At 42.3% G+C, this 16,364-nt stretch overlaps 1 protein-coding gene across 11 annotated transcripts in view; it reads left to right on the top strand.

Annotated features, from left to right (window-relative positions):
• The window catches only part of dlg2 (discs, large homolog 2 (Drosophila)), a 214,765-nt gene that overhangs the window by 108,242 nt on the left and 90,159 nt on the right, over positions 1–16,364 (top strand). Inside the window, exon 1 of one of the 11 annotated variants that reach the window (XM_049017503.1) lies at positions 2,547–2,797. The exons of 9 other annotated variants lie outside the window; for them this stretch is intronic. In XM_049017503.1, the coding sequence (XP_048873460.1) occupies positions 2,720–2,797 (78 nt within the window). In that variant the 5' untranslated portion in view covers positions 2,547–2,719. Of the gene's footprint in view, positions 1–2,546; positions 2,798–16,364 lie in introns of those variants that run through there. One more of the 11 variants, XM_049017499.1, reaches the window with a different exon arrangement.

The raw sequence follows: 16,364 nt of genomic DNA on the forward strand, positions 1-16,364 counted from the left end.
GAACTGACTGGCCTACATACGGGTTGGCTGTAGTGATGATATCCCCAAGCCTGCAGTTTAATTTCTATCTGATTACTTGAATACAATTGTTGCAATTAGCAGCATTGTTTCTACACAGAAATGTTTAGCAAAATAAATAAAATATTGTTTGATAAAGAAATATTAAACATAAAATATAGTTTAATAAAGTTTAATAAAAAAAATAAGTTTTGATTTTCTGTTTGGATTCTGTTTGGGGGGGCGGCATGGTGGTGCAGTGGTTAGCACTGTTGCCTCACACCTCTGGGACCCGGGTTCGAGTCTCCGCCTGGGTCACATGTGTGTGGAGTTTGCACGTTCTCCCCATGTCGTCGTGGGGTTTCCTCCGGGTACTCCGGTTTCCCCCCACAGTCCAAGAACATGCTGAGGGTAATTGGAGTTGCTAAATTGCCCATAGGCATGTGTGTGAGAGTGAATGGTGTGTGAGTGTGCCCTGTGATGGGCTGGCCCCCCATCCAGGGTTGTTCCCTGCCTCGTGCCCATTGCTTCCGGGATAGGCTCCGGACCCCCCGCGACCAAGTAAGATAAGCGGTTTGGAAAATGGATGGATGGATTCTATTTGGTTCTTCAGTCATGGAGGATGGCGAATGATTACTAATTATGTAAAACTAAATGTAAGTGTACGCCGTGCGTCGTCTTTTTCTGGCATCGATAGATGGATAGCCTAGCTTTTTTTTTTTTTGACAAATGGAGATTTGTGTTACATCCTCATTCCAGGAATGAAGAACCTGGTACTTAGCATGAGCTGTCTGTCGGACTGTAAGCCCTGTCGGGTCCCTGGTGTTTTTTATTCGTTCTATTCTTTGAACACAGTCCGGGCATTGGCCTGTCTAACAGTTTTACTTCCCTCCAGAGTAGCGGCTAGGTTTTAGTCAGGCTTTGCGGCATATCAGACCGAGGGACTGAGTTCCCCTCCATTGACAAAGCAAGGGTAATTCTCCTCAGAGGCTTGGACGACAGCAGACTGCTACAGAAAGCAGAGGTCTGCTGTGGGCTCTGTGGCCTGTCTTTGATCTGGCTCAGTTTGACCTTCCTGCTGTGACGTGTCAGAGGTACAAATTTCACACCACAGATTTAACTTCATAATTCATCTGAGAAGAAAAACGTGTGGGGTCTAGTTTTACGTTCTCATCTTCTGCGGGAAAATAAATCTTCTAATTTTCTATTAAGTGCTGAAGTTTGATTCTTGCCTAAGCTGTGCCGTCAGCCCTGAATGCACCCCAGCGCACACTCCATGCAGCTCCTCTGTTCTTTCTCAGGTACAGAGTAGCCTGTGCTATTTATGTTGCTGTTGGGATTGTTCTTGCTGGTGATACATGTGCTAACCTATCGATTGGGGTGATAATGAAGCTCACTGAGGTGCCACCAGAGTCGACATGAGCCTAATTAACATCATCGCTCAGATCTGCTGTATTATTTGTGTGTGCTGACGTGGCAGATTAACCAGGAACTCCTCAGTTTGAAAGTTTGTCAATCACAATGTTCATGAACGTTTCTTAATGTACAAATTACTGTATATTACCCTTTAGTAATATTGCTGTGTATCAATTTGGCGATAAATTATTATCCAAGCCGGCCACTGAGGCCTGTTGGTAAGGCAGTCCAGTGCACAGTGAAGAGTTGTGGACACGTTTATGGCCTAAGAGCTTATTTTGTGGGGGATCCCTAAGCAAACCAGTGTGATCACTGGAAGAATGTGCAAATGAGATTTAGTTTTTTAACCTTTCAGATGACATTCTGACAGGTTTTGGTGTATTGAAACTCATTTATTATTGTTGTTTTCACCATTTATTGTCAATATGTTGGTCTGTCTGACTGTTGTTCCTGGAGGTTCTCAGAAAATGAGAGTCGCGCTGATTTAATGGAGACTCTTATTACAATGCAGTGGCTATAAAACAGTCACACAGACTAGAAGATGAATGGCCCTGTGGGGCGTTTACCACAGTGTATTTTGTGGCCATTTTTCTGATTGTGCGGATAGATGCTGGAGTTCTTGTGGTTTTGATTTCATCTGCTAATATCACAGGCCTCAGCGTCTCAAGGAAAACAGACACCGAGCCTTTGTTAATCTCCTGAGGGACAAAGTATGAGAGTGGCATTTGTTTTTCACTTTGGTCCCAAGGTTTACTCAGAAATTTGGGGCACAGTATCCCATATGAAGAAGGAAAAATATGTCTTTCATAAATGTGGAAACCTGGCCCGGGAGGATGGGTTTGGACTTTTTCCAGGTGTGTTTTTCCCTGATTTTCAACAGTCAGGCCCAAAAATACTACAGAGTGGGACATGGGATGTGCTGGGCGGGCAAAGCTCCCTTGTCGTCAGGGGCGACGGTAGCTGTGGACACTTAGCGGGCTGGAGGTGGGCTGGATGCAAAGACACGCTCCCGGGTCCTCCTGCTGGCATTATGTAAATAGAGCTGCAGCCAGGATCACAGAGCGACGTTGAGAGAGGGAGCGAGAGAGAGAGAGCGAGAGAGAGAGAGAGAGAGAGAGAGAGACCTGACTCCAGACTGCTAAGACACAGGGAGACTCCTCTCTCAAGTCCCAGTCCTGCAGTCTTGTGTAATTATCCTGGCATTTCAGGTGCATCTAGGGGAATGCTTCCTGAGACGATGCTGATGTGATCTTAAGAGTTTTTTTAGACTTGGCTGGTCGACCAAGAGATACGCTTCACTGGCAGTATGCTCGCCTCTATCTGGTATGCTAGAAAGCTTGGAAGAAGGCTGGTGCACAATGTCAGGAAGGCTAAAATGCAGAAGGTAGGTCTCGGAAGTGCTCCTAAGACTCTTTACAGGATGAATAGCTTTTTGCTCTGTGTCATCTTAGGAGACTGTGGTGGACTTGAAACTCAGCTGTGTTAGAATTGTTGGGGTGTATTTACTGGATGGTGTTTGCAGAACATTTATTGTAGGAGCCATTTGTGATATTTGTATTACTGATCTGTTTTAAACACTTTGATAATATTTTTTTTAATGTAAAAATCTTAAGAATCCTTGTAAAATTACCAAAGTGTGCTGCATTTAAGAGACTCATTGTTGGTGTTGTGGAATATCCTGGTACTTTATACCGGTCTTTAAAGTGTCCTTTGTCTCCCAGTATTGCTCTGTATTGCCTTATGAGCGAATTCTTCTGTAACATTACTCATTCACGTGGCCCCATTCCTCAAGTGTATGGGGCTCAGACGCGAGTCTCAGCCGGTGTCTTTGTGTTGGTAAGGTTAAGTCTTCGGGTCGATAGTATGGACTCCCCAGGTTGCCGTGTTGATGTGACGCAGATCCACAGTGACCTTGGTCTTCTGTTTGTAGTGGAGCTCATACACTTGATGTGGACGTTTAAGATTTCGGGGGGGGGGGGGGGGGGGGCGTTGTTTCCTTTCCTGTCATCCTTTTGATTTATGTCAAAGTTCTGGTCATACAGAAATTAAGTGAGAGTGCTGCTTTTAATATGTTGCTGCATTTATTTAATTTTATTTTTTGATCTATGATGCTGTGTTGCAACTGGTTGTCTGACAGCCTGTTTCAGGCATGCGGCATCAACAGGTGCCATAGCGCGGGAAGTTAGGAATGCGTGAGTGCTTTGCTTTGTGAGAGCTCCCACTTGCCACCGCGTTCTCTGCTCATCCAGCACCTGGGCATGTCGCCCCTGCAGCACCTCCACGCACACCTTTCACAGGCCTGCTCCTGCCGGCTGCCTAGCAACGCTGGAGGCCCAGTTGCATGAGTGGAGAGGAGGCACGCCCTGTGCTCGGATGTGGGAGTCTAGGAGGGCTGGGGGTAGGGCTGTTGTCAAGCAAGACATATATCATGTGCCCCCAGGAGCTGCTGTGGTGTAACAGCACTGGAGCAGCTCAGGACACTGGGGCAGTGGAATGGGTGGGGGGCATGACCTGCAGAGCTCCTGAAGCACATACTCTGAAGTTTGGTGTGTTGGTTTAGAGGAATCAATGATGCCATGAGCCTAGTTAGCCAGCAGCAGAGTGTCCATTTTGTTTTCTCTGGAGGGGAATCTTCAGTTCACTTCAGTCTGTTTTTATATGGCACTGTTTTAAGCACCGGGTTTACAAAGTGCTTTACAGGCATTTAAAGAAAGGAATCCAAAGATGCGTGCAGGAAATAATAAGCACAGTAAAAATTTTACATAGAATCAGTTGAAAAGAATAAATAATAACAATAATAATAATAAAATACCACCATAAACATGGAACTTTAACCGCCCACATTCTCTGTAGGGGACTTTAATCCTAACCTCTCCAGGGACTCTAACCCATACCATACCGGGTACTCTAACCCCTACCATACCGGGGACTCTAACCCTTACCATACCGGGGACTCTAACCCATACCCTACCGGGTACTCTAGTCAATACCTAGCTGGGGACTCTAGCCCCTACCGTACTGGGGACTCTAGTTCCTACCACGCCAGGAACGCTAGCCACTACCGTACCGGGGACTCTAACCCCTACCATACCAGGGACTCTAACCCATACCATACCGGGTACTCTAACCCATACCATACCGGGTACTCTAGTCAATACCTAGCTGGGGACTCTAGCCCCTACCGCACTGGGGACTCTAATCCCTACCATACCGGGAACTCTAACCCATACCATACCGGGTACTCTAGTCAATACCTAACTGGGGATTCTAGCCCCTACCACACCATGGACTCTAATCATTACCTAGCTGGGGGCTCTAGCCCCTACCTCGTCAAGAACTCTTGCCCCTACTTCACGTGGTCCAGAGCAATTTTATTGCTGGAGGATCCAGTGATTTATAATTTATCACCCCCCTCAACCCTGTCATACACTCCCAAGACCTCAAAGTTTCTCCAAGTCAGTGGCCTGGCAGGGGATCCCCCGGATGGGATAAGGTGCCCAGAAGTCCAGCTGGTTGTCTGGGCAGGCCAAGCCAAAGGTGGAGACCTCATCAGCCCTGCTTGAAGCGCAGCAGCTGCATGGCCCAATTGCATTGAGTCATCTTGCCTGGGACCCTCTTATGTCCAACGGGGTTAACTGCCCCTTCCACAATAAGCTCAAACTTCAGTTTCAAGCTGTGGTTTAATGTGTGAGTGACTGACAGGCTACTCTGTTGACCTAATGTAAACTACAGATTTGTACTACCCACTGCAGGCCTTGTTCCTGAATATTTAATATATTAACATATGATGTTATATTGCATTGATTATATTCAGAGCAACATGGCTGACAGTTGTCTGATTGGGTAAAACTATGTAGTAAATGGTTAAATTGGATACTGTATATTTGGGTAGAGCTGAAAAAAAACTGCTACTACTTGCCGTTCTGCACAGCTGGGTGCTTTTCAACCCTTATTTTAATTAAGCATCTCACTCCTCCAGCTTAATCAGCTTCCTTAATATGTGTCACATGGAATTGTGCACCCTCTCCTGCATTCTTTATGAGGACAAGCTGTGGGATTGCAGTAAGACATGGAACTGGACAACACTGTCCAAATACAGTCAGTGGGAGATTCGCATTTACAGACAAAGTCCCCTAGATGGATCGCTGTGATGCTGGCGGGCCAAAAAGTCTAAAACCACCACCAGGGCTGTTTCCACCAGAAGGCTAAGTGTCGTTTTCATTGCAAAAATACAGCCCAGCCTCTCCCCATTAATCAGAATCGGGGGAAAGCTGATGTTCACATTCATCAACAGACCGACCAACTACCCCCCCCCCCCCACACACACACACATACACACAAACACACACAGAGTAATTCATCTGGAAAAGTATAGAAACTACCGGTCCAATTGAAAAATCATTTTTTTATGGTATTTGTAAGATCTCTAAAGCAATTTTTTTGTCGACTTACCCCGTTTCAAAAATTGTGGCCTCATTTCACAGATGTTTTGAACATCTAGGCCGCTGCATGCCTGCCTGTAGTCATTAATAACATGTTTGGATTGGTCACTGTTGTGGAGCAGGTTGACTGCGTGGTCTAAGTGTAGCAGAGGGCATGTTTTTGGAAGGGACGGTGGCGTAGTGAATGAATTGGATTTACCATGCCTACTGGTATTCAGCTGTTCACCAGCATGATGCTAATCTCTTGGCTTAAATTTGAGTGGAAGCTGCTTTTGAATGAAATCATTTATCAAGTGTTTCAAGAATACCTAGCTGTTGAGAGAAATTCAGGGGGCCGAGTTATTCTCCTGTTTATAAATGTGTTAGATACCTATGACATGAGCTCTGGTAGTAGGTGATCTAGCTTGGCTTGTTTCTCATTATTACTTGTTAGCGGTCTGAATTTAAACTATCATTAGGTGAAACGCAGAAAACTGTAACATTACTGCCTTAGAACAGACCTGGTCCCTGCTCACCTCCAAGTGGGGAGACTCACCCAAGGCACAGCGGGATTCAGCCGTGGGTCATAGGTGGGTGTCAGAGATGAAGCTGTAAAATGCAGCGCAGGAAAATAATGGCATTTAAAAAAAAAAAATACATAAAAAATGTTTCAAGGCTAACTGGCTTGTTTATTGTTGTACCTGAATGCACTCCTCAGAGGGAGCACTGCGAAAACAGCATGTTTCCCTTAGGAATGTTACCAGCGAATTCATTTCTACATGCAAAGCACAGCTGGTCAAGGATAGGTGAATCCACTTTAGAGTTTGATCAATACCAAAATTTTCACTTTGATACGTATTAGGTCTGTCACTATATCGATAATTTAGTATTCTTCCAATTAATCTGATTCATTGAATAATCATTTATATATAATTAATATAATATAATAAATACTTGCCAATTGGTTCAGAGCAAGAACCAACAAAATATTGCAGTGTTCACACTGATCAGTCACACGTAGAGTTACATGTTAATGGACAGTGGACGGACACCAAAGAATCTGCTGTAAAAAACTACCCACACACAGGGTGAACATGCAAACTCCACACACACAAAGTGGCAGTGTGTGGCAACAGCACTACCCAGTGTGACATTGTGCCACCCGCAATATTAGGCTTGCGCAGCGCGCAATGTTAACATTGACATGGCATTTCATGCACATGCAAATGTCAAAAGTATCACGATAGTCTGCTGGGTTTCCTTCAAACCGTAAGTTGTGCTAAAACGTTTTTGGTCAGTCATAGGAAGCAAAATTTAGAAAGGTTTGCAATTTTAATGACGGCTTCTCGTGAATGCAAAATTTTTCAGGAACGCATTAGTCAAGTTGTAAGTGAATGTGGCTGTGTCTCTCCCCAAAGTACAGATTTTGTATGTTCGCTATGTGACGTAGCTTCTTAAATATAAAAATTTGCAAAATGACACAATCACACAGTTAAGAATCGCACCAGTTTTTGGTATCGCAATACGATACTGACCCTGGTATATTAAACAACAGTAATCCACATGCAATGAGAAAGTAGTGAAATGGTTTGCTTTCCCTGATGTTGGCCATTCGTCCCAGACTGTTACATCCTCTCTGTCACAGCAAGGGCTTGAAAGGCATCTTTTCACCCAAAACCCAGTAAGAAACTGGCCTGTAAATGTAGCCACGGGCATCGGAAGTCTCATTGTGTTGAATTTATTTTGCCAGAGGTATCCATCTATCCAAGTATCTGCCAACGTGTCCGGTACACCGTGGGTTCAAAGAAGCGTGCAGACTGTGATGACTTGTAAAATATATTCAGTTCGATCCACGTGTCAAGGTGTGTTGCATTTACTCTACATCACCAGAATTGTAGAGATGCAACAAAAATTAATTCTTTCATAGTTCCACCATTCGTTGCAGTAATTCAGCCTGAATGATTGTACAAATAATTCAGCGGGTAATTTTCACACAAACTGTATATTGTACAGTTTTTAATTGTTTTTTTTTATTTTATGTCTTCATTTTTACTGACAGCAGAAGTGTTTATTATCTGTATGTCAGATGCTTGGGGTTGGAATGTTGTAATGGTTAAAGTAAGATATATTTGGGTATATCTGAAAATACCTGCCATCATATCTTGACACTAAAATGAACGTACAGGCCATTGTCTCTTTGTAAGATGTTGTTTTTATTTTTGTATTTTTTTAAGTAACTATACAGAGTGTACCATCTTCTCTCCACGAAAGGGTTATATCAGCGCTATTCAGTATAAGCCTAAGAACATAGTATTTCATCCATCCCTCTGTCCATCATCCTTTTTCTTCTGTTTTTCTGGGGTCGGGTCTCAGGGGCAGCAGTCTGAGCAGGGATGCCCAGACCTCCCTCTCACCAGCCACCTCCTCTAGCTCCTCCGGGGTTGGATACTAAGGCGTTCCCAGGCCAGCTGAGAGATGTAATATCTCCACTGTGTTGGGTGTGCCCCAGGGCTTCCTCCCAGTTCAATTTGTACGAAACACCTCCCCAGAGAGGCATCAAGGAGGCATCCTCAGTAGATGCCTGAACCACCTCAACTGGATCCTTTCGATGTGGAGGAGCAGCAGCTCTTCTTTGAGCCCCTCCCAAATGTCCCAGCTCACCCCATCTCTAAGGCTGAGCCCATCTACCCTGTGAAGAAGACCCATTTATGCCGCTTGTATCTGTGATTTCATTCTTTGGGTCACTGCCCAAAGCCCGTGTCCATAGGTGGGGGTAGGTACAAAATATCCACATTGCACTATAAATACCTTTATAATGCAGTACAAAGCATCCTTAATGCTTATATTGACCATTATATTGCATTATAAAGGTATTTGTAGTGCATTGTAAATGAGAGCTTCATAAAGCATTCATAATGTAAACACTAAAAAAACTGGTTAGCAATTTGCATGCTTTTTAAAAGTTATTCCGCTTTCAGTTGTTGAGTAAACTATCTTGAGTATTTTAACGTTAGACTAACTTAAATATTTAAGTACAGCCAAAACGATTTGCTTTTACTTCTACAAATCTAATTAGGTTAAAACAACTTGTATCACGACATTATGTCTTCCTTCCTCTAATTTAGCTGTTTTTCCATCTTTATTTTACTTCCATCTTACGGCCGTTTTTCACCAAATCAGGTACCGTACTTCTGGTACTGCAAAGTGTTTTTCATAAAAATGGACACTGGAACTAAATAATCAGGAATGCAGCTTGCAGGAAAGAGCAGAGTCTTTCTATTGAGTTATTGAGAGAACTGATGCAGAAACACAAAAAACCCCAAACTGCGTACGATTTAAAAACAAGGAGAGGACTGACGCTGGACAGTAAAGTACACGCATGGTGAGAAATTTATACAACGCTAAAGACATGTAATGATCGGACAGGGTTCACGTAAGACATGGGCAAACAAACAACAATTGAGAAATACAACAAACATTAATATTATCAAACAAGGGGCTACTGAATATACAATGTCCCAGCATGCTCAGCGCATCCTGCCGGCACTACCGTTTTTAACATTGCTGGCAGTGGTGGTGACGGCAGCAGTTTACCTGTTTTTTTCCAATGAAACGTGAATTGTAATGTCCATCCCCTGGATCCCCTTTCCCTTGTGAAATATCTTCTTCCACCTCAGACCAACTTTTTGACTGACAGCTTGAGACAGTAGTAGGCCGTACTGTAATCTATACTGGTGAGATACAGTGGTACAACTTACTTTAGTGAATTTAGCATCAAACACCAGTAGGACGAGACTTCGGAGTTGTAATGCTAAATAAATATTTAAATATACAGTAAAATACCGTTATAACGGACTATTATATCCAAGGTCTGTTATATCCAGTGTTGCTGTATGCACAGAACACAACTATAGGACACCATTTACTCATGCCACACCCCAGCAGACACACTTGTGGTATAGATTATTATATTGTACATGTAATAATCCAACTTCATCTGACCGGATGCGTGACTATTAATAATCCCGACTCCGTATCTTCGCTGGATCTCACCGGCACGCCACGCGCCTTGTAGGTGGAGCCTGTATGTCTGTTATAGCGAACAAAACTACAGCTAAAAGCCGCCATGGGGACCAAATTGTTTGTCCGTTATAAACGAAATTCCGTCATGTGCGAGTCCGCTATATCCGATGCTTTTTCTGCATTTTCTTAAAGGCGCACGGCCGGGACCAGCGGACCTCGTCCGTTATAGACGATATTCCGTTATATGCGAGTCCACTGTAACGGGATTTTACTGTATAACCGAATAATAGGCGTGTGGCCAGAGGAGGGTGGGCTTCTCCCTTGCATTTGAGCCTAGTGCTCTCTGAGGTTTCTTCTTCCTCTTTTTGTGGCAGTTTCTCTGTCATTGTCGCCTTGGACTTACTCTTTATAGACCTGGGACCCGGGAGTCTGCAAAGGGTATTTTGATTAAGCATCTTGTTAAACATGCTACGTAAATAAAATGTCATTCAGACATCTGTACAATCAAATACTAAGCAGGTTTCCGAGAGAGGAAATTGGATGATTGAAGCCCAGGAGATGTCAGCCTGTAATGTTTTTTAAATTTTGTTTACATGCAGCCCAGACTTATACTGTAAATTGCTGGGTTCCCTGTCCTTAGTCCATGCAACACCTTATTTTTTGTGACTTTAGTTTCAAATGAACACACACACACACAGATGTTTCTATTCATAAGTTTGTGGGGACCATCCATACATTCCTTTGGGCGAAATCCTAATCCCAGCAATGAGAACCTTAACCCTGTTGGTTCTTCATCACGGCATCTGAATGGTGATGCCTTGATGTTACGTGTGATACTGGACATGGATTTTGCAGCGATAAAGCTCCCTCAGGGATGGGAAGTGGGGGCGGAGGTTGTCAGAACTGTATATTTATATATATCATATATGATGTCTTTTTTCATACCTTCTGTGTGGCACATTACCAGCTTTTTTTGTCCATGTCTTTCCACTGTTACAGTGCCACAAAAACAACTGGATTATAAATGCCTTGTTCCATCAGCTGGGTGCAGTGATCTCACAAGACTCCATTTACATCCTACTTATCTGCATTTCTGTGCTTACTGGCCAGACACCATTTCGCCGGTGTTTGCTATATTATCCGCCATTTAACTTCTTGTCAATACGTTTATGTGCTGTGCCACTCTCTGAAGTTACTGCTGTCTCGTTTATGTACAGAAGGGCTTTGAAGACTGAATTCTGAGATGTATGTGAACACAATAATGGAATTGTGGCTCCATAGTTGACACATCTCGAGGGCAAAATCCCACCACCCCCAGCCTTAAAATGAGGTTGTTAATACTGCTCTTCTTTTTACCAACACACTGGGAGGGAAGAAATAGAATTCCCACAGGTTAGCAGCCTTCAATTTCCGTGTCGTCTGTTTAGGAGGTGTCCTGTCAGCATGCCAGAATCTGTGGCTTTGGTAGAAATTCGATTATCTCGACCCTGCAGTATTACGCCTTGACAGGTAATGGCATAGTGAGGCAAGTGGGACAAACCAATTGGTTTTTAGCTGCCTGGAAATATTCCAGCAGGGTAGAGATCAGGTTTTACAATTAAGAGAGTTAAGAGGTATGCCCTTTTGCAAGGTGCTGGTCAATATTTCAGCAAGGCGCAGTTTGGGACCATTTGACTATGACAGTGGAAAATTAAAACATCCCATTTGCTTAAGAATAAACCTCACAGCCTTATTTCAGGCCCTGTAAAACGAAAGATTGTTTGCTTTGTAATAAGTGTTTTCTTATCTCGTTAGTTTGGATACATGCATGCAAGACATTTTAGAGACACATTTTTCCCCCACAAAGGGTTTCAGGTTTGTATTACATTTGAAATCAAGCACATCCATTAAAAGCGCATTTTACATTAGCACATTATTTACTGTACCTGTAATTCTGAAATGAGCTGGCAGCCATAAATTAGAATTGCACAGTAGTTTGCGTGCCTTTAAAAATGATAGGACAGAAGAGGTTGATTGTGACTATTTGTATTTAGCTGTTTTTTTTTCATTCATGTGGGATTATAGGGGGGGGGGTAACACAGCTTTCTGGAACATTGTCCACAAGCAGAGGTTTAAACTATACAAGAACGAATACTTTGTTACTCTATGTAGGTTTTTTTCAGATTTCTACTTTGAGTATTTTAAATTGTTTCAACTTTTGTTTCCACTTCGCTACATTTCTGAGCCAAGTAACTTTTTACTCAGATACATTCTGCACGAACATTGTTACTCACCCAGTTAAGAAAAATACTATTGCATAGAGCACACTGTGTAGTATCGCACAATTTTTGGTACAGTAAGAATCACGGTTTTTTAAAACTTAGAATCGAGATTGATTTTTCTCTCACAATTCTTGAGCAACATATTAATATTTTCCATTACAAATTGTCTTTATGATGATGTAACAAACAATATGTAATTTTTTTTTTGTGATCAGTGTTGACACACCACGGCACACAGCAGCAAAATGTGTCCTCTGCATTTAACCTGTATGTGATGTCATGACATAGCAGGGGGCAGCTAATTCAGCACCTGGGGAGCAGTGCTTGGGGGTGGTACCTTGTTCAGGGTACCTCAGTCGGGCATTGCTGGTCAGGGATTCAAACCTGCAATTTATCAACTACGAGTGCACTTCCCAAACCATTAAGCCACCACTGCTCAAAGATACATGATATATCGATATACCATACCGGATTTGCTGTCCGATGTTTAAACTTTATTAATATCCAAAGTTAGCAGCACTATTGCTACTACAGAAATAATGATACAGGTATCCCCCACTTTATGAAAGTAGAGCCTTCCTATGAAATCTTTTGTAAGCTGAAAATTTGTTAGTGTGCCAATCAATCACCAACCAAATCCTTATGCCTTATGCAAAACATGTTTTATTTAAAACATTAATTGATTTTCAGCATACTAATTCTTTAAAAAATAGAATGTACAAAAAACAACTAAATAATCAAACTGAAATAATTCACTCTCCATGTAGTGTGCCTTGCAAACACGTTAACAACATATTTACATAAAATTGTAAACAGAACAGACGTCTCTTCGCTCATTTTCTTAACGAAACGTTGCTATATATATGCTCGCTCGATTATGCACGGAGAGTCAGATTAATCTGCGTCAAAACTGCCTTAACACATTAACGCAGACAGCACTAATTTTAACATTAGCATAATATCGATACCCTAGAAAGGCATTCATATTTCGCCTGTTGTAAGTTAAACAGGCAATAAGGAAGGGATAGCCTTCTTACATCGTTTGGTTTTTGAAAAAACGCTGTAATTGTTTTTTGCCTTTTCGTTGGCTTCATCCTTCTATTCAATCCATCAGATGGGCCTAGTGGTCACTATGGTTACGGCTACAAGGCACAAAGACAGGCACTTTGACAGGCACCAATGAGGCAGCTCGTACGATTCAGGACCCCTTAATAACAAAAACACGAGAAGTGCTGCTAGGAGCTTGAAGGTAGCCGTAATAAAGCATGTTCAGATTTTCATTTAAGATGTGTGAAATAAAACGTTTCAGTCCTTAAAACGGAAGTATTAGTTATAGCCATCACTCTGTGCTTTAGTCTGTCCCCTCCCTGAATGGTCCATCAGTCTTGCGCACATGTTGATTGATACTGACCTGACAAGGTATACCGGCTTCTCAGTAAACGCTAATGCCAACTGTCTGTGCTGCAACTCAAAAAACGCAGTATTGACGGGATATTTTTTCCTTATGCAAAGACAGCAGATGCTGTTTTTCTTGTCCTGTAAGTGGGGGGCGGATCGAAGTCACCCTGTATCTGAAAGGGACCCGTCCCTGGTGCTAACTGCGCTCCTGCACCTAGGCTATATGGTATAGCCTAAATAACGGCACAAAGTAGAGTATAGTAAATTCATGAACCAATAACAAGTTGTTTATTGTAATTATCAAGTATTATGTAATGTACGTAATTGGAGGCTATGTGCTATACTTTTATACAATTGGCAGCGCAGTAGGTTTGTTTACACCAGCATCACCACAAACATGTGAGTAATGCGTTAGGAATTCAGCAGCCGATAGGAATTTTTGAGCTCCATCTTAAACTTATGAGACGAATGATGTATATTCGGTCAGTCGTTGACCGAAACATCATTAAACGGCGCATGACTATCATTGGTTAGATGATTAAAAAAATGCCAATTTGCTAATATGCACCAGCAAACTTAGCAAGTTTCACTGCTTTTAATGAATGAGAAAAAAATATATGCAACTCAGGTTTCCTTACAATTCAAAACAATTTCCTTAGTGTTTCTGAATTCTCTATGGATTATGACTGTTTGGACTAGAGCTGAACGATTTGGGGAAAATATATAATCACGATTCTTCAGGTAGATATTGCGATTGCTATTTGATGTGTTATATATATATTTTTTTAAGTCAAGCTTCAGATTAATATATAGTGTACATATAACAGATTTAAAACATCACGCCACATTACTACATGAGATACCATCAGAATATTAACAGGTCTATACTGTAATGCAAGGATGAGTACTTAAAGATATGAATTTCTTACAACATGTATTTACTACTTTTTAAATTTGCATATAAAGGTTAAAATGCATGATGATTTCGTGTCATATCAGCGTGAATGCACATGAAATAAGTAAACCTTTACACTATTACAACAAGCGATTGCCGCACGTATCGCTTTTAAATGTGAATGCCTAGTTGTGTACCAGTTATGTGCATCCCTGAACATATATCACAAAATCTATGTTATATTAAATAAACTAATAAAAATACAACAGTTATAATAAGAAAAATAAGGACATGCAGCTAAACTTTCTGTAAACAAATCTCTGACCATGAAATAGGTAGGTAATTCATTCATAGCTGAACAGAGGAATCGATAACTTTTCGCACCGGGAATGTAAGGTTTTCCTTGGGTTTCACGTGTTGTTTGTGAGCCTATACGCAATCGCCTTGGGCCACTTCTGTTTGGTGAGAATGACTGTGACACAAGGAGGACGGCATGAATTTGTAAAACTATTCTCACGATAGTTTTAAACCCTGGGTCAGACGTGCTGTATCATGCATATTGCAATCTTTGGAATTTCATAATCGCCTTGCCTCAAATCGCGATTTCGAATTGAAATCGATAAATCGTTCATCCCTAGTTGGACTGAATTTTACTGTTGACCTTTGTTTTGGTTTTTGCTGGATTACCCCAATTAGACAAGTTGCTTTGGACTTACCTGCTCTCCAGCTGAGTTGTCTTTTATCTGCCTGTCTGACCACCTTATTGCATTTTCTTATTGGTCCAATAAATCGACTATTTGTGTTTTTTACAACTGTGCCTGGGATTGTGTTCTGTCACATGGTTTGTCTCCTTCTGGTGCTGCTGCTGGCCTCACCACCTCCTCTTCCACACCATCTCGCCATTCTTGTGTCCAGGAACATAAATTCTATAAATCTCACATCAAAAGCCTTGTGCAGCTGAAGAGTTTCCCCTTATCAGCTCGCTAAATTCAATAAAACATGGCAGGGACATTATGGTACGTGATACTTGTAAATGTATGATACATCGGGCACTCAGGGTGATTTGTTGCAATTTGTGTTCAGAATATAGGGGAACACACAGAAAGAGACTTCATGTCAGCGTAAACAACCTTCTTTTTCTGTTACTCTCATGCCAGGTCCTTGACTCAGAAGTGAGATTCTTTAATCCTCCTTGAATCCTGCCATCTTTGGCTGATGGGAAACCAATTGTGACTGTCGTTACATTTTGCAGCTGCTGTTGCTACCGCTTGCTCATTACTTATTAATTACATCAAAGCTAATACTTTATCGTTTAGAAAATCCCGTGTCTTTATCGGAATGTCCGCATGGTCCATGAATTTGTCCCCATACTCTATGCTGTAAGACCCGCTCAGAAATCTGTCTCTGCTAGACTGGAGGGCAGTTTCCCTTGTTGTGTGCTCCACCATCATTGCAACATGCATGACCTGCGAGGTGTCCTGTCAGCCAAATGGGAACAAGCTTCATTCATAATGAATAGCCTGTTCGCTCTGAGTAGGCGGGGGGCTTGAATTATAAAGAGAAAATGTCACACATGGCAGGAGCGTCCTGGCTAACTTTGTGGAAGCTGAAGGCGTATCGGATGTCTTTAGCTGGGGCCTTGTCTTAAAGGCTCCTCAGCTTCTGCGGCCATCTCTCCATAATGAGTGTTCCCTGGTGTGTGGCTGACTACGGGACCCGTGATCTATGCGTTGTGTGGTGTCGTATTTTGAGGAGTTAGACCATTATCTCTGCCACCATACAATGGGATTACAGTTCATGTAATGAAGGAGTGGTCAGATAAAACCAAGCTTAATATACCTGGTGCCCCGAAATATAATCTTCTTTTCACCCTTGTATGTTTGCTTTGTGGATGGCTGACATTTTTGGACTCCCTCTTGAGTAGTTGCTCCCAACACCCCCGGTGCTGGTTCC

Source organism: Brienomyrus brachyistius, chromosome 6 (genome assembly GCF_023856365.1).
Source record: "Brienomyrus brachyistius isolate T26 chromosome 6, BBRACH_0.4, whole genome shotgun sequence".
NCBI classification, from domain to species: Eukaryota; Metazoa; Chordata; class Actinopteri; order Osteoglossiformes; family Mormyridae; genus Brienomyrus; species Brienomyrus brachyistius.